At 44.3% G+C, this 18,842-nt stretch overlaps 1 protein-coding gene across 6 annotated transcripts in view; it reads left to right on the top strand.

Annotated features, from left to right (window-relative positions):
- The window catches only part of OSMR (oncostatin M receptor), a 46,320-nt gene extending 27,704 nt beyond the window's left edge, over positions 1-18,616 (top strand). For all 6 annotated transcript variants that reach the window (XM_081212727.1, XM_081212729.1, XM_081212730.1 and 3 more), the window contains 11 exons: positions 220-359; positions 2,543-2,708; positions 3,808-3,884; positions 5,554-5,776; positions 7,397-7,582; positions 9,074-9,175; positions 10,649-10,810; positions 12,637-12,804; positions 13,398-13,482; positions 15,516-15,564; positions 16,953-18,616. In XM_081212727.1, the coding sequence (XP_081068853.1) occupies positions 220-359; positions 2,543-2,708; positions 3,808-3,884; positions 5,554-5,776; positions 7,397-7,582; positions 9,074-9,175; positions 10,649-10,810; positions 12,637-12,804; positions 13,398-13,482; positions 15,516-15,564; positions 16,953-17,387 (1,793 nt within the window). In that variant the 3' untranslated portion in view covers positions 17,388-18,616. The remainder of the gene's footprint in view (positions 1-219; positions 360-2,542; positions 2,709-3,807; positions 3,885-5,553; positions 5,777-7,396; positions 7,583-9,073; positions 9,176-10,648; positions 10,811-12,636; positions 12,805-13,397; positions 13,483-15,515; positions 15,565-16,952) is intronic.
- The last annotated feature ends 226 nt before the right edge of the window (positions 18,617-18,842 follow it).

Here is an 18,842-nt window from a genome sequence, read left to right as displayed (position 1 = left end):
TTATAAATAGCAGCAGTAGAACTCTCACTTCCTCTTATCTGAATTTATGTTCCAAGGCAGATTACAAACTGCAGCAGAGGCATCTCCAGTTTTTATCATGGTATTCTATGAAACTATCCTGAAATAATTCAGAGTTATTATTGCACATTTTTTTACTGTCCAAATTGACTGAATTGCTCTTACAGAAGTGTACATTTTTCTTTCTCCCTTTCAAACTAGTTCATCCTGCAGCCCCCTACAAACTCCGTGCAGGTTATACAAACGCTACTACCATCCAGTTACAATGGCAGATAAATGAAATAAGCGAAGCCCTGTCGCTGTTATGTGAAATTCATGGTGCTTCTCGTGATGGGGAACAGGTAAGAAGCAAACACGATTATCACAAAGAAAAGTGTGGTGGTCTTTTTCAGATTCATAACATTTGTGGCTTTCTTGTTAATTGCTCAACCTATAGTGATGGCGGAGAGCTTAGAAAACACTAGACGGCAATCTTTTGCATGATTGTTTTAAGAAGTATGGAAACTAGTGCTAAAGGAAAAGCTTACTTACAAAATGTACACTTTAAAAAAAGGTTCAGAGGCATACAAATTTTATGAAACGTGGTGTTGTTTTATTGTACATGGTTGTAAAAAGTACATGGTTGTAAAAAAAGAATATAACTTAAGTCCCCTGTCCACACATAAGCAGCTGTGGTTGGGAAAGCAAGAATTTGTAACAATGTATTGGTCAAGGTCCTACTCCCATCCATTTTACAGATTTGTTTTGGTTTTCTTTCTTTATATTTGTTATCCTTTAAATTTAACATTGACAGTGTTATGGTTCTTGCTGTATTCTGTGTGAAAACTCAATAAACACAATGGTAAAAAAAAAGAATAGACTGATTACTCTGCAAAAGCAAAGTACAGTGGTGCCTCGCAAGACGAAAAGAATCCGTTCTGTGATTCTCTTCGTCTAGCGGTTTTTTCGTCTTGCGAAGCAAGCCCATTGACGGATTAGCGGATTAGCGCTATTAGCGCTATTAGTGGCTTTTAGCGGCTTATCTGCTGATCGGATCAGCTGATAAGCGGATTAGCGGCTTAGAAAAAGGAGGGGGAAGGAAAAAAAACCAGCAGGAACTCGCAAGACAGTCGTCTTGCGAAGCAAGCCCATAGGAAATTCGTTTTGCGAAGCACCTCCAAAACGGAAAACTCTTTCGTCTAGCGAGTTTTCCGGTTTGCGAGGCATTCGTCTTGCGGGGCACCACTGTATTTTTTTTTAATGTGGCACAAAACTTTCAGCTCCTGAAGGGACCCCTGTGTGTCAAGATCTTATTCCACAGAACTGTGGCATATAGTGCTTACAAAGGAAAACACTTGTTCCCAAGTTTTTGGGAAGCCATGGTTTATGGCTTACAGCAAATGAGTTATTCTGCCACTTCTCCCCTGAACCAAAAGGGGAGATTTCGCCTCTTTTCTTTAAAATATAAAGCAGTAAAGAAACAAAATAAAATCACAGAATTGTAGAATTGGAAGGAACACCAAGTGTCATCTAATCAATGCAGGAATCTCAACCAAAACACCCATGATAGCCCATGAAATTTGATTTGCTGTGACTTCCAAATGTGCGGTTGGGCCTTGTTTCCCTTGAAACAAACCACAACCTGATGCCTAGCTATGTTATTGGCTTCCTGGTTGTTTGTTTCTCCTGAACTAGCCACAGTGGTCCTGCATTCTCACAAGAAGCCACAGTGGAGGAGGGGGATTGCTTGTGTTAGGGGAGGAGTGAAGTGGGAGTTATCTGCTTGTTCATTGTAAGCCATAAACTGTGGCTTACTGTGATCGGTGGTGTGACAGATGCCCATTGTGACCGGTAGGACAGAAATAGGTGGAGCCACAGTCAACGTCAAGCAAAGCCAACTAATTCTAGTTCTGCTCCCATCCTCCTCCCAACTTAGTTCCTCACTGGCAATGCTGAGCCAAAGGAAGAAGAAGCTGATAGCCAGGACTGGGTGCAAAAAAGAAGTCAGGCAGGTGTGGGCTGCCTGAGGACAAAGTGAGGTTGGTGGAGCAGTGCCTCATTTGCCCCAGTGGACCAGCCAACGCTGATTATGATGTGTGAATGAGACTACTATATTGAGCTGGGCTGGCTTCCATGTAATCATGGATGTGTTTATAGCATTCATTGTTAAAGCTGTGAGCACAAAAAGTTGGTACTTTCAACCAAAGCAAATAAGCACGCATCGTAACAAGTCTTCTATACCTTTAAAGACCCTGTGAAATATATAGATTGAACACCAACAGCAAAGCCATGTTCTAAACGAAGGTCCCACCCGTAGCCAGGTCTAGCTTAGGACTCCTTGCTGACCAGTGTTGGAGTGTGTGGTCTAACACGAAAGTCCTGGTTGAAACTTGATTCCTTTTGATATAGCCCAGTTCTGCATCTTGTTAGTTTCTAATGTGGATGGATGTATTGCATAACATGTTATTTTAAATGCAATTAAAGTTTTTTAACAATAGAAAGCTGTAGTTTGACCCTAAACATGTTTAATGTTCATGTTTTGCAGAAAATCGTTACAGTCCAGTACAGTAAAGATTCACATCCCCAAATTATCCTGGATGGGTTGCAGCCGTCTACAAACTACATGTTAAAAGTACGCTGTGGTGCTGCTAGACATTTTTGGAAATGGAGCAAATGGAGCGAAAGTAAAACTATCCCAACAAATGAAACTGGTAGGGATTTCATGTTGTGGGGAAGAAGTTTGGGGTGACCAGGTTTATAATCCTCTTCTGCAGGATGCTGTTTGCCCACATTTTACAAAAATTGTGGGGAAATGGTCAAAAGGGAACTTTTCACTTTTTGAATGTGCAAAATGAAAAATGGCAAAAGAATAAAGAACGTATGGAGTAGATGACCCACTCCTCCCCAATCTCCCCCTCTTCTTCTTCCTATGATGGGCATTGGGAAGACGATACAGTAAATTTATTTAATCTTCTACAGACCCACTTGTGTGGGTTAACTAACAAAGGAAAATAATGGCTGGTACCTGTTTTAAAACCATGGAGGCTAGCACATAAAGAGCCCTAGTAGCAGAGCTTAAATCCTATCGTTAGGCAAATTAAAGAAGCATAGGAATAGGTCATTTAACCTTCTTTTAATAATGTGTTCAGCTGCATGAAGCTGTTTTGCAGTGAAACAAGCCACACACTGAAGTAAGTTTAAAATATACTTATAGTCATGCATTGCCTTAAGCAGCCACAATAAGCAAATGCAGGCATGAACATTATTGGGTAGAAATATGTAGGGAGGGAGGGAGGGAGGGAGGGAGGGAGGGAGGGAGGGAGGGAGAGAGAGAGAGAGAGAGAGAGAGAGAGAGAGAGAGAGAGAGAGAGAGAACAGGAACAGGAAGCAAGCCTTACTTCCTCCCTTCCAGGAGAAGAGGGGATGTGACATCACTGAGCCTACTCTAGCAATTTAGAACTCTGTGATCCTTAACTCCTTCACATACTAACTAACATTGTTAGATTTGACTGCAAATCTTCCACATGGACCTCATAATGCAGCAGTGGCAGCAAGGATTTTTCTCTCCCTCTTCCTCCACTGGGACATCTAGAGTACTTGTAATAGTTCCAAGGTCCCAAGTCCATTGTTATAAGGTGTGTGTCTGAACCACACTCAAGTTTATTCCTGCACACACTACCAAGAGGTTTAGGATCTTTTGTTGGAGCTAGTGACAAAGAAGCCTTGTTCAGCTGTTTTCCCCACCTGGGTTTTATAATATGAGCTCCATTCCACAGTGTATAACCCTGTTTTATGTGCTTTGGTTTACAGCTCCATCAGGGCAACTGGATATTTGGAGAGACATTGACTCGTGTTTGGAGAACTGTAGCATAACGATATTTTGGAAGGTAAGTCTTTCTGGTCATGCAGCCAGTGATGATGAGAGATTTCACCCCTTCCACTGCTAATAACTAAAAACTGCAAGGCTTAGACTATTTTTTTAGATAAAGGATGTGGGTGACGCTGTGGTCTAAACCACAGAGCCTAGGGCTTGCTGATCAGAAGGTTGGCGGTTCGAATCCCCGCAACAGGGTGAGCTCCCGTTGTTTGGCCCCAGCTCCTGCCAACCTAGCAGTTCGAAAGCACGTCAAAGTGCAAGTAGATAAATAGGTACCACTCCGGAGGGAAGGTAAACGGCATTTCCATGCGCTGCTCTGGTTCACCAGAAGCGGCTTAGTCATGCTGGCCACATGACCCAGAAGCTATCTGCGGACAAACACCAGCTCCCTTGGCCAGTAAAGCGAGATGAGCGCCGCAACCCCAGAGTCGTCCGCAACTGGACTTAATGGTCACGGATCCCTTTACTTTTATCTTTACTTCACATATACATTGTGCATTACAAATCATCGTTCCATTACTGTTTGATTGTGTGAGGCTCCCTGGGAAATTACTAGTATATTTTTTAAGCAGTTTGTTAACTGGAGTGTTAGAAGAACCTTTGATCCTGACAAAATGTAGCTCCCTAACAAAAGGACAGGATAGGTAAGCTTGGCCAGGAGGCTTCACCAGTCTAAGCAAATCTTCTTACCCCCTAAGTGCTCTGCTGTCCATATATCCAGAATTCCACAATGGGAGCTTGGGTACCATCTCATTGGGGAGAGACAATAGCTTGGTGGGGCCCATGCTTTGCATGTGGAAGGTCCCAGGTTTAATCCCTGCCATTTCCAGTTAAAAGGATCCAGTAGCAGGGAATGAGAAAAATCTCTGCCTTCAGTCCTTGAAAACCAATGCTGGTCCTGGGCTAGTTGGATAAATAGGTTGACTCAGGCTGTGTACACTTGACCAGCTTTCAAGGCTTCGATGTCATTCCTTTTCTTAATTTGCATTGAATCTGGTTTAGCGGGGAAGCACATCAAAACACAGTAATTCATTAGGAACAATGCCCTTTAAAATCTTGTGCCCTTTTAAAATGTGGGGGTTTGGGGGGGGAGAAAAATTATTGGATTTTTATTTTGATTATATATTTTGTGGTTTTATATTTTGATTTTATTATGTGAACCGCCCTGAGACCTCCAGGTATAGGGCGGTATATATATTCAATAAAGAATAATAAAAATAACAGCAGGGTCGTTATGATAAGATCAATATGGATTCTGGTCAACGTTGTGTGAACACCAGTTTCCAAACCAGCAATGGGAACACACTGGGTGCAAAGTTACACAGGTGTGTGTACACAGCCTTGGAATTCCCTCCAACTTGAGCTGTTGGTTTCAAAGAACAGGATGGAACCATGTTCCCTGTTAATGGGCAGGGGTTTTATATGGACCGGTGTTTCCCCCCCCTTTCAAAAATAAAAAGACTCAAAAGCCATTATGCAAGAGAGTCGTCGTTCCAGAATCTGCCTGCCCAGTTGACTCACTGGTCTTGTCGTTTCATCCTGCATGCAGCTGTCAACTGGCAGCTTCTGATTTCTCAAGACAAAAATACCAAAAGAAAAACTGACATTTCTTACAAAGAATAATCAACAAAAGCAACTTGGTCCCGTTGTAGAAAAGGACATTGTTTTCCTCCCAATAGGCATCACCAGACTTCCATGCTCACGGAAGAATTGTAAAATATGAGATATTGTGGGAAAAGTTAGAGGAACCTACTGAGACACATCGCAGGGACATAAGCCCCACATTGAATAATTGCACCATTTCCCTTGGTAACTCATCTTACAAAATCAGCGTCTCGGCAAGGAACTCTGTGGACGCATCTCATCCTGCTGTGATTGTCATCTCGGCAGCTGAAGATGATGGTTTGTACAGCTAAACTTGTTCCAATATGTGGTTCTTCCTTTTGTCCCAATGAGATAATGTTATGCCTACCAGATCTGAGAAATGTACGAGAACCCCTGTACACCTAGAACTCCACCTTCTTTAATTTTCCTTTGTGGAACTGGCATGACTGTGCAAATACAGACATTGGGCTTCTGGCTGACTGAATGTCTTGGAGTTCACTCAAAAGTAGGTTTCTTAATCCTGTGCATTAAAATACTAAATCGTGTGTTTTTTCCTGCCACCCCATCCCAAGGAGATGGGTAACACCTCCTTGCTAAAAAAATCAATTTTGTATTATTTCTCTTCCATGTACACATGGGGTTGTAACAGATTTAGTGACTGGTTATGTGTGAGCCAAGCTGTGGTTTAGAGACGTTAATGAACCCAGCTTCCTCTTCACCTCATTCACTCCCTCTCATCTCTTGTCCTGAGTGGTTGAGAGGAAGAGTTTGAGAGGTCTTGTTTCCAAAGCACATAACATCCACAACCTGCTGTGTTGTCTGGAACCAAAACTGCACTCGGTGTCAATTGTGGTTAAATTTGAAGAAGCTATCTTCAGGAAAAAAAGGATCAAGTAGGTTTGCTTTAAACTAAGAGTCAGCAACATTTTTCTGTTGAGGACCACATTTCCTTTGAGGGCAATCTGTGCTGTAGTCACAAGTGAATAGGAGTGCCTCCCTACTTTCTTTCTGCTGCCCCCTTCTCTTTGCTACTCCTTTCTTCTTATTTTTTCACTTCCTAGTCAAATGCAGGAATTGGGCCAAAGCCTTAGGGCCATAGATTGTTCACCTGTGTTTTGACCTAACCATTGCTAATGTTAACCACGGTCTCTCTGGACAATATCATAAACCATGGGTAAAAGCAAGCAGCAGTGAAAGCTGTAGAAATTCGGCTCCTGGCCACACAGTAGTAGGAGAAAGGGATGAGCCCGTGACTCAATGCAGCTCATTCACATGCTATGTTTGACATTCAGATGTGGTCATTATCTTGTTATTTGGTCTAACCTGATGCAACAAATACCGTATTTTTCGCCCTATAGGGCGCACCGGCCCATAGGGCACACCTAGTTGGGGGGGGAATAAAGAAAAAAAATTATTTCCACCCCAGGCGTGGGGCTGGGGCGGGGGAAGCCCAAGCTTCCCCCGACCCCAGCCCCCAGAACAGGCTGCTATCCGCAAGCCTAGGGAGCCCAGCGGGAAGTCGCGCCGGGCTCCCAAGTGTTGCGGAGAGCTGCCCAAAGCCTGGGGCGAGCTCCGCTGCGCTCCCCAGGTTTCGGGCTGCAGGCTGCTGTCAGCAAGCCTTGGGAGCCCGGTGGGAACTCCCGCCGGACTCCCAAGGCTTGCGGATAGCTTCCTGAAGCCTGCATTCGCCCATATGACGCACATACATTTCCCCTTCATTTTTGGAGGGGGGAAGTGCATCCTATAGGGTACTTGCGGTACCCTACGGTACTTGCGTTTGCAGCTTTTGGCTCTCCATGTTGTGATATGCACCTTGCTTCCTTGAGTGTTCCAGGGGCAACAGTACAAAGTTCAGTGTCCTTTGGGTGAGATAGCACTCAAAGCTCTTAACTAATGCTACAATATACTGCTTTTTAGGAAACATGAATTGCAGCATGGAAGACACACAGAATAACACAGAACATGGCATTTATATTGCTTGGCAGTCTCAAAGCAGGTTTGATGGCTACGTCGTAGACTGGTGCAACAACCCAAAGTCCCATCTTTGTGACTTACAGTGGAAGAAGTTCGGCCCCAATGACTCCAGTGCTCTCATTACACATGGTAGGAACAGCATACCATTGTCACTGAATGACTAATTCTGGAGCTGAAGAGGAATTGAAACTTCTTATAACTTTGTTGCTCAAGAGCACAGTGGCAGTTCAGCTACGGCTGTGCTTGGAAGAAAGTGATTATCTGGATCCATTTTATTCTTGATCTTACTTGGGGACAGAATTGGACTTGCCTGGTTAGATGGATGACTTTCTCCAGGAGAAAGATGGGGGTACAGTGAGGAAGCTGTCAATTTTTATCAATAACTCAGTGGTGTGTGTGTATACATACATACACCAACTATTGACTGTAGTATTCCCTTGGATTGTCCCTATAGGTGGGGGGCAGATGGCTTGATAGGGATGGTTCCAGAGAGTAGCATTTGCCTCCTGGCAGTTTAACTACAGGGTGTTTCAGGGCATCATATTCTTCCCAATGCTATTTAACATCTGCTAGGGGAGTGGTCATAAGGTCTGGAGTAAAGTGTATTTTTCTGTAACATCTGAGTCAGGAGCATGTCCTGAACTGTTTCCTAGATGCAATAATAGGCTGGATGAGGGCTAGCTAATTGAACGCTGAGAAGACAGAGATCTTAAGGATTGGTGGTTCCCAGGTCCAAGAATTCAAATGTCTGCCTGTGCTGGATAAGGTTGCGTTCCTTCTGCTGGAGCAGATACATCGTTTGGGACAGGGCTTTTTTCCAGCCAAAACTTGCCAGAACTCTGTTCCAGCACCTCTCAGGTGGGTGCCATTGCCATTCTAAGAGAACAAGGGAGGTGTTCATGGTGAGTTTTGGCACCTCTTTTCCTAGAGAAATAGCACTGGTTTGGGAGCAAATCAATCATTATTAGAGGCCCAAGTGACCTGTGTGGCTTGCAGATCCTTAAAAACTAAGAGTAATGCAGGTGTAGTTTGATGAACCACTCAGTACTCCAGTTTCATATCTTGCACTAGCTGTAGCTTCTGAACTAAGTGAAAGGGAAACCCCACACAGAGTGCATTACAGTAAACTAAATGTGAGGTTTTTGATCCCTGGATCACCACGGGAGAAGCTATCCCTGTCCAGGATTGGGTGCAGCTGTTGTTTCATCCATATATCTGCATAAATTGTTTTTTAAGAGTATCAAAATATGGTTTAATTGTTCTTGGGGTTTGCTGAAATAATTTGATTGGTTCCAGAAGTTCTGTTTTTTGTGTTTTGATTTTGTCTTGTACGCTGCGCTTTGATGGCTTGATGCTATGACATGGTGCATACATTTATTGAATGATAATCTGTGAGACTGGATGTCTATTTATGTATATGAATGGGGGAATGTGAAAGACAGCTGAAGGGAGAATGGACACAAATTCCTCATGTGCAAAAACACATCCAGTTTCATCTCATTCCTATTCATTCCATTAATTAAATATCACATCCTTCAGTTGATAGCTTGCTCTGTTCAGTAAATGCAATCTGACTTCAATCTCTAATGAGATACTTACCTGAAATGTATTATGTTCTAGATGCTTTCGAATCTCATGTGAGATACACTTTCCGGGTGTATGGGACTATAGATGATAGAGCCCATTTACTGGAAAAGAAGACTAAATATCTTAACGAATCAGGTAAGCCAGTGGTGATGTTTGACTACATTGAAAATGATGTGCTGAACAAGTCTTCTGAAAACTAGTTCTAGAGCAGTGGTTTCCAGTAAGTACTGTGGACCCCCTGTTTTTTTCAGAAGTCAAGCAATGGACATGTTCCAGTGAGCATGGTGAGTTGTATCAACACTGCTTGCTGGACAGAAGATAGACATATCTGTCAGGTTTGTGTGTGGAGAATCCTGCTATTTGGCAAACAATGCCCCTGGTGTTGTAACCAAAATAGCTGCAGCTGTGTCCAAAGTGTGCCCATGGCCACATAGTTAGTAGGAGGCCACGGTCTCTGTAATTATTATAACAGGAGGCAAAGTCCAAAGGAGTTGGGTCACTCAGTAGAACACTTAAGCATGTGCTGAATCACATACTAATGAGTTTTTCTCAGAGTGTTTGTGGAAGCATCTTCTGCAGCTGGTTGTAGCCCATGCAAGTGCATGCTTCAGTGCATTTATTTATTGCCTTTGTTGTTGTTGTTAGTTGTTTAGTCATGTCCGACTCTTCGTGACCCTATGGACCAGAGCACGCCAGGCACTTCTGTCTTCCACTGCCTCACGCAGTTTGGTCAAACTCATGCTGGTAGCTTCGAGAACACTATCCAACCATCTTGTCCTATGTCGTCCCCTTCTCCTTGTGCCCTCCATCTTTCCCAACATCAGGGTCTTTTCCAGGGAGTCTTCTCTTCTCATGAGGTGGCCAAAGTATTGGAGCCTCAGCTTCACAATCTGTCCTTCCAGTGAGCACTCAGGGCTGATTTCCGTAAGAATGGAGAGGTTTGATCTTCTTGCAGTCCATGGGACTCTCAAGAGTCTCCTCCAGCACCATAATTCAAAAGCATCAGTTCTTTGGCAATCAGCCTTCTTTATGGTCCAGCTTTCACTTCCATACATCACTACTGGGAAAACCATGGCTTTAACTATACGGACCTTTGTTGGCAAGGTGATGTCTCTGCTTTTTAAGATGCTGTCTAGATTGCCTTTATTTATTGCCTTTATACCCTGTGTTTTCCCCATTGAACTCAAGTTAGTATGCAAGAGGCTATGTGCTACCCGCTCCCCAAAGAAACCCTGTTTAGTTTCAGCCAGGTTGCTACATGGTGTGCCTCCAGACCACTGTATGGTGCTGATGTTGTAAAACAACAGAGTTTCTTACCAGAAAGAAACTTGAAAAACAGGGTCTAGGTGAAAACCTGAGATTTGACCCTAAGTTGGGGTTTTTTAGAGTGTGTATGTCTTGGGAAACAGGGGTGAGATGACTATTCTGCACAGTTCTAAAGATAGTGAGGACTTCGGAGAAAAAGTTGGCTCAATTTCCTTGTTTCCTTTTAAACTGGTGATGTTCTCAAAATGCAAACTTAGAAATGGAAATCTGACCATGGAGCCAAGGTCAAAGATTAGCAGTCCAAGAAGCACATAACCATTTTATCAACCTCCTTTCTTCCAGACCCAGCTCACGAGCCTTATAATCTGGAAACACACACAGTGACTTCCCATTCATTTACCCTAACTTGGGAATTTGACCATCTCAATGAAACCCACCCAGGTTTTATCAGAGGTTACTATGTTTACGTGAAAAAGGAACATGGAAACTGCACATTACTTCCAGGTAATTGGTTCAACACCCAGAACACATGGGGGTGTTCAGGCAACACACCCATGTTTAAAACCAACAGGGGAGCTCTGTACCAAGTAGCCACTTCCCCATCATCATGTGTGGCCTCCCTCTGTGTCCACACATACAAGACCAACATGTTGAGAGGACTTCATGTATCCCAGCTGATTGCTCAGGGTGCCAGATCACATGGAAGGCTTTGTGTCAGTGTTCAAAACTCTCATTGTTCTAGGCACATTTTGTGACAGGGAATTTCATTAGCACAAGCAGATTCTGAGCTCTGGGTGCAGTACTGCACCGAAGATTTCAGACTGAAACTGCAGAGTGGAAGGAAAGGAGGACCTTTTTCTGCCTCCCCACTTCCAACTACTCTCTGAAGACTGAAGAAGAGACCCTCTTAAGAATATTGCGGGGGGGGGGGAGTGAGCAGGACTAGACCACGTGAAAAATGAGCATAATATTTTAGCTTCAGTTCATTAATTTTCAGCTTTGGATTCTTGTTATAAAAAAGCACGCCTAGACAGTCCGTTGTTGCACTCATAACCTAGGTTTAAGGTGCCATTTAGCTCCTAGCTTTCACAGTTTCTAACACTGCTTTGTGTGCACAGTTGTACACACCTCTTTCCCTGACAGCAGTGTTGCTAACACTTTTCTGGACAGTGAAGGGTCACGGTGAGTCCGGGGCTGCACACATGTGCTGACATGAATGTCAGATTAGCTCCTCTGGTGTGCCCATGTTGTGCCCTGATTCTGTATTTCTTTGATCTCACACCATTCAGGTAAACACCACTGTCAGGTGGGGGCAGTTGCACAGCGCTGCCCTACTACCATGCTCCCCCTTCTGCAAATGTTTACACCACATGCTCAGCTGCCAGGGTAGAGTTGACTTGGTTCATCGGGGAGGGGGGTACTCTGTGCAGTCCTACTCACATGACCCGGAAGCTGTACGCCGGCTCCCTCGGCCAGTAAAGTGAGATGAGTGCCGCAACCCCAGAGTCATCCGCGACTGGACCTAGCGGTGAGGGGTCCCTTTACCTTTTATGATGCTCGAATAGGGTGCGGCACATGATTACTACGTCAAATGTCATTTAGGAATAGGTAGAAGGGGGAAAATGTAGTTCTGCTATTGTACATCTCTTGGTTCTACCACCTGCCCCAGGTACAAAATTGTGTCTTGGTTCAGGGGTGGGGTGTGCATGGGCTTAGAACAAACAGGGCACCTCTGATCACACAGTCTCTTACAGTCCTGATTTTATCCACCTCCCTGATCAGTCTAATTTGGGGAGGGTGGAAGTCTTTTCACTGTTGCTGCTGTTAAACCATTGGGAGTTCAAAACACTTACTTATATACTGCAAACAATCTGGAGTTCTATCTCTGGATGCCAAACTATTTCCTATTTGCCCCTGAGTTGGCATGTATTTTTCTTCGACTGAGCTCTGTATTATGGATGCTTTTTATGGTTTCATACAGTGTCAGTGAAAGGGCCACCTCAGTTATAAATGATGCTGAAAGGCCAGATCCAGGTGACTGGTAGCTGAATAGGTGGCCCAACATCAGCAAAAAGCCTTGTGATTTTGCTTTGGATTTCTATCATATGCACACACAAATCCACATTTGTGTGGCTCTATATTATGGAGATAATGAGCTTGTGGCCACCCAGCTCCCATCCTGCAAGACCATTGGCCAGGTTTACTGGGGCTGATGTGAACTGGAGTCCAAAATACACAGACTCCTCTTTTCTTCTCTATTGGGTGGCTACAAGAGCTTGAATGAAGAAAGGAACTTGTTTACCTGCCATTGCCTTTGTTTTTGAATGCAGACCATCCAGTGCATTGCAACTATACCATTGAAGATCCAAATCTTAAGACTTTTACATTGAGGAACTTGGAGCCCAGCACACATTACGAGGTTGGAGTGAAAGCTTACAGTGTCGGCTCACAAGCTCTCCCTAAGAACTTCAGACAAGTATTGACACTCTCTGATGATGGTAAGTCTTAAAAGTCACTTAATTTATTAAAGCAGGGGTAACTAATGCGATGGCTTCCAGATGTTGTTCCCTGATCATTGGGCACATTGGCTGGAGGATTAAATGTTACTTGCATATTTTAACAAGGCATTTATGTGTATGGTAATTGTGAACCAGCTCGTACTTTGATGAATTCTGTCATTTATAATCAGCTGCTGTGTTTTGACAATGTGAAGTTGTCTTATATCGAGACATAGTGAGAGACAAGTTTGATGTGTCCTTAGTCACGAACCCTGCCCTGATATGGAAGACTGATTTGTCTACATTGGTGCCCTCAATATTTCACCTTTAAGAAACTCCCTCCATCTTGGACTCCCTTCTCTTTGAGTGTTTCTAACCATGGTATCTCTCCCATCTGCCTTCTTAAAGTCTATTGTATGTCAATTCCACATCTGGCATGCATATTACAGAACCACCCTTCTTATTTTCCTTGAATTTTATCTGGCCCTATTTTTTCCCCCTGCCACTGAAAACCAATCTAATGAAAACCAATAATGTTGGGTGATCTGGGTACTGCATCTGTTCCTAATACTGTTTATTTTTTTCTTCAACAGGAAATGGGTGGCTGCAGAACCTTCTGCCACTTGTGATTGTACCATCAGTGCTCCTACTTGCTGTGTGCATCTGGAAAAGTGAATGGTGAGTTTAGCACAATTCATTAAATTAATATTTTACATGTGAGGAGGGACCCTCGTCCAGTCAGGGTTTCTCCTCATGTGTAGGGGTGCCCCACATGTACAGTTCTTTCCAGTGAAGGTCCTGTGGCTTTGTAGCCCCCATGCCCCCCTCTGCATTTTCACTCAAAGTGTAGAGGGTGTTGGTTGTGTGCTCTCCCTTCTATCATACCATCTCTCTAATAGATGATTACAGTGGTACCTTGGGTTACATACGCTTCAGGTTACAGACTTCGCTAACCCAGAAATAGTACCTCGGGTTAAGAACTTTGCTTCAGAATGAGAACAGAAATCATGCTCTGGCGGCGCGGCGGCAGCAGGAGGCCCCATTAGCTAAAGTGGTGCTTCAGGTTAAGAACAGTTTCAGGTTAAGAACGGACCTCTGGAACGAATTAAGTACTTAACCCGAGGTACCACTGTATAATACTGCTGGTGCAGTGCCCTTCAGAAAAGAATGACCCAGTTGTGAGTGGATCAGTAAATGGGATAACAATGAAGTTAAAAACATAACACAGATGCTTATGTACATCAAACCGCTACAACCTCGCTTTCTTAAGTGATCCTTTCACCCTCTATGCATCATTCTCTTTTCTGTGTTTCCCACTGACCCCATTTGCGGTGTTGTATCTTGAAATGAATCTTTATTTGCATCAGCCATCGGCCATAGCAACAAAACAGCAGTGCAATATACAAAGAACAGAAATAAAACGTCGATTATATAAAACATACTTTAGGGTCTTGAATCAGTCAAATAGTGGACCTTATTCCAATTGCCCCAGCTAAAAAGCTTGCAACCTTTGCTGTCATCTGCTCCTCCTGATCTGCCAAGGGAAAGGACACTGTGGCAGTGGCTGGGTGACCCGGAGTGGACAATAAAAGAGGGGTAATAAACTCATTCCTCAAGTCTTTATAAAGAGTGCAAGCCAGAAGGCAGCACTGAATTGGTGGCGCATGCCCATCTCCACAGGGACAAAAGCGTTTTTCGTGGGGAATATGTAGGAATTGTCCCTCAAGTACAACCGAGGGCAATACATTCAATCTTGCGATTGAATTAATGTGTGCTGAATGGGACTTCTACCTGCTTGTGCAGCCCTTCTGCTCTTCCCTTCGTGGTGTGAATAAACAAACAAACCTAGAAGCTTCTGATTAATCATGGTTTCTTGTTTCAACCAAACTGGAAAACTAATTGCCAGCTTGTGTACAAGCCAGGGTTGGAGCCGGCTTGAGTTCCTGGCTTTTTCTAAAGCTGGTGTCAGACTGGTTGGAAGCAGAGAAATGGGGAGGGGGGAGGAACCAGCTGGGGAGCCACTAAGGGAAGATGGCTCAGAGCCTGGACAGCTGCAAACCATAGTTTCCTGGTTTAGATGAAATGGGAAACGATGGTTAATTAGAGGCTACCTGGTTAAACTGTGGCTGAAGCAAAGGGGCTATGTACATGCACAAAGGCTTTTCATATCTTGGCTTATTAAGTTATGAGATGATCATTGACTGTAAACATATATATGTGCATGGTTCAGAACTGTGGTCATGGCCCAGGAGTGGGAGAATTAACAGCTCCTGTAACCCTAACAGGGTAAGTCTTAAGTGCTGCTTCAAGGGTTGATGCCAGTTGTGGTGCAGCAGCAGTTATTTTCTGCCTGGCACCTGGGTGATGTTGGGCCAGCAATGGGGAAGGGGAGAACCACATTCACCACCTTGAGCTCTTTGGAGGAAAGGTGGGGCAATAACAAACTTGCTTAGGCTGCCCCTGATAAGCCAGGTAACTTCAGTTACCTACTCTGAGCAGAGCAAGGAGGCTAGCGCACAACGTACCTGGGCAGGTACATTTCTAACTTTGTGGACAAACATGCCAATTGCATTTGGCTGTTTCAGCTGATTCTCAGAAGACCACTGTGGATTTAGTTCTTTGACACGACAAATAACTTTATCACTGCTGTGTTTTAAGCAGCAAAATAAGTTGCCTTTCTTTTCTGATTTTCCCCTCCCTTTCTTTTCTAGTGTGAAGAATTCATTGGAAATCCCCCATCCTGATGAAGCTCTTTTAAAGGTAAGATAAAATCACTATCAAAATCTGATAGTAGAGGACTCTATAAACAGTGAGGCTGGCACAACTACTTTTAGGTGTGCAATGTGACTCTCTGACCATCGTGCCCCTAAATCTGTTCTGGGGTTTTCCCCCAACCCCCCAGAGCAGATTTAGAGCAGGGAGTTACATTGCACAGCTAAAAGTCATTGTGTTGGTGTTACCCTTCAGTTGGCTGCAAGCCCTAAGCTGGTCATGCTTTTAATTGAATTTTAATAATAATAATATTTTATTCTTTTTTCCATACATTTGTTACTCAACAATTATATTCCAATTCAACAAAACTAGTGACTCCCCCCTCACCCAACATTGATGTTTCTAGCCCAAATTACATACACTTGCATTTTAAGAAACACTTCAAACTCCACCCAGACCAACTATGGCAGACCAACACGGCTACCTATCTGCAATTCAAACTCCACGTATGGGAAATAACTTTTTATATAGACTAGAAAAGGTTTCCAGTGTTCTTTAAAAGATTCTAAAATCGTACATTTTGTCAGTGCCATCCATTTTGCCATCTCTGCATATTCCAAGATTTTCATCAACCATTCTTCCTTAATGGAAATCCAATGAGAGTTAAGTCATGTTAAGTCCCACTGATATCACATCCAGCTGGACTCAAACATGCCTAACTGTTCCGATTGTGTTGGGCAATAGTGTGTGGAGCTGTAGAAACAAATATGCTAGCCCAGTGTTCCTTTTGCCCTACATACTTCCCTGAACTCTGTTTTTCCAGGGTTCTAAAATGCACAAGAGGGACACGGGTGGTGCTGTGGGTTAAACCACAGAGCCTAGGACTTGCCGATCAGAAGGTCGGCGGTTCGAATTCTCACGACAGGGTGAGCTCCCGTTGCTCAGTCCCTGCTCCTGCCAACCTAGCAGTTCGAAAGCACGTCAAAGTACAAGTGGATAAATAGGTACCGCTCCAACGGGAAGGCAAACGGCGTTTCCGTGCGCTGCTCTGGTTCGCCAGAAGTGGCTTAGTCATGCCGGCCACGTGACCCGGAAGCTGTACGCTGGCTTCCTTGGCCAGTAAAGCAAGATGAGCACCGCAACCGCAGAGTTGTCCGTGACTGGACCTAATGGTCAGGGGTCCCTTTACCTTTACCTTTAAAATGCACAAGGAACCTCCTTGACTGCAGGAAGCTGCCTGAGCAAGTTGCTCTCTGTGAGTTGGAAGGTAATGAGAATGGAGGGGGAACAAATGTTTTAAATTCACGCTCGTCTACCACAGAAATGGAAGGAGTGGCTGGAGAACACTTTAGTCTGGATCCAGCCCATTCTTTTTTAGGGAGTGCTCTTTATCTTCAGCTTTATGAGTCTGGTTTTAATTTGTGTGCTTTCTGTAGATTCCACAGGTGAAGTCCGGACCCATGGAAATAAGCGAGACCCCTCCCAGCAAATTACAGCTGATAGGAACGTGTCAAGGTCCTGTCAGCAAGCAGCCTCCACTTCCAATTTTTGTGGAAAATTGGAGCTACTTTAAACTGCAAGGTTGCGAGACTCTACCATCACAAAAGGCAGCAAGCAAGAAACCCAACTTACCTTTGACATCTTACCAGCCGCTCGAGCGCTTTGGTTTTGGAAGCACCACTATCAGCCACCCACCAGGAACGAGTCAAGGTGATTTAGACTCTCTCTCTCAAACAGAAGTGCCTCTCAGTGTGGGTTCTGTTGAACCCAGCCAGCCACTGGTTTACAAACCCCAGCTGCCCCAAGAGTCCAAAGCAAGCACACCTGGATCCAATGATGAAATGGTGTGTTTAACTGCTATACACTGTTGAGCTCTGTACAGGAACTGCTTCTAGATCAATATCCTAGTCACTGAAGCCGGACAGGTGGATGCGGTTCAGTCCTGCTGGCCACATGACCCGGAAAGCTGCCTGTGGACAAACGCCGGCTCCCTTGGCCTGAAAGCGAGAGGAGCACTGCAACCCCATAGTCGCCTTTGACTGGACTTAACCGTCCAGGGGTCCTTTACCTTTTTTACCTAATGTGGAAACAAACAGAGGTGGTGATCCTTACAAACACTCCTCCTCATAGTGCAAATGGGGACAGCACATCTCGTTGGAAGAATTTGCAAAGTGCTCTTTCTTCTGCGTTAGGCTTGGTTCACACATTTAGGCCATGAACTTACGGTACGGCAGAGAGGGATTTGGTGGCGGTTACTCTTGTCGCACCCAGGCCCCTGCTGGCTCCTTTTGGTCAGTGTGGAAAGAAGCAACCTTTTCTTCATTCTCTCTTCCATTCCACCCTTCATTCCTACTGAGCACAAAGGCAGGGAAATTAAGCATGGTATGGCTTAATTTTCAATCTGGTATGGCTTTGGGGCGGATCCAGTTAGGGGAATGGGGAAGTTTTGGATCCTATGGATCCCAGGGCACTCTGTGTCAAGTCATTGTGTGGAGCTGGCTTGAGATTGTGGCTTTTTCTAAAGCTGGTGTCAAGGACTGGCTGAAGGCACAGGAATGGTGGGAGGAACCAGCTGGGGAGCCACTAAGGGAAGAAGGCTCGTATGTTCGTCCCCTCCTCCCTCCCAGTCCCTTTTCCTTTTGTGTTGTGTCTTTTATACAGAGAGCAGGGAATCCCTTTGCACTGATCTTTGTAAGCCAGTTTGGGAGTCTTTTGGGGGGTGGAAGAGCAGGGTAAAAATAAAATAATATTTTTTAAAGGTCTACCATTCTTAGGTCAGGATTTGCCTAATGAACCCCATCAGCAGAAGGCAAGGCCTCACACTTGCGCAACAGGGCTTTCCTCTGTGCTCCCCCTATATTGGCTTGGGGTGGTGGTGTTGTGAGACCCCCTAGAACATGCAATGGAGGTTGGAATGGGGATTGTTCCATCTGGTAAACTGACATGCTTGCACAGACAGAACATTCAACATAGCGCAACCTTGAATTCCACAAAAAGCATGCACATTTCTAAGGAATTCAGATGGAAATGCTTGCAACTTTTCAACAAGGCTGGTCCAGTCATGCTGTATGTTTCCCAATTAAATTCAGTCCAGAACCAAGTTGCGCCTTACTGGTTTCTTTGCATTTAAATAATACCATTTGGGATTCCTTTAAATGTTGACTGAGATTGCGGACTGTTCTACTGGAGCCGGCAGATCTTCAGATGCTTACCACTTGAGTGGCTTTTGAAACTCTTTGAGGACTCCTGAAGAGTTTCAAAAGCACTTTTCCATGTGCTGCAAGAAAATGCCCATAAAATTCAAGAGCGAAGTGACACTGAGTGGG

The sequence above is a fragment of the Podarcis bocagei genome (assembly GCF_964188305.1).
Source record: "Podarcis bocagei genome assembly, chromosome: 11".
Taxonomy (NCBI): domain Eukaryota; kingdom Metazoa; phylum Chordata; class Lepidosauria; order Squamata; family Lacertidae; genus Podarcis; species Podarcis bocagei.
This window is presented reverse-complemented; position numbering and strand designations above follow the sequence as displayed.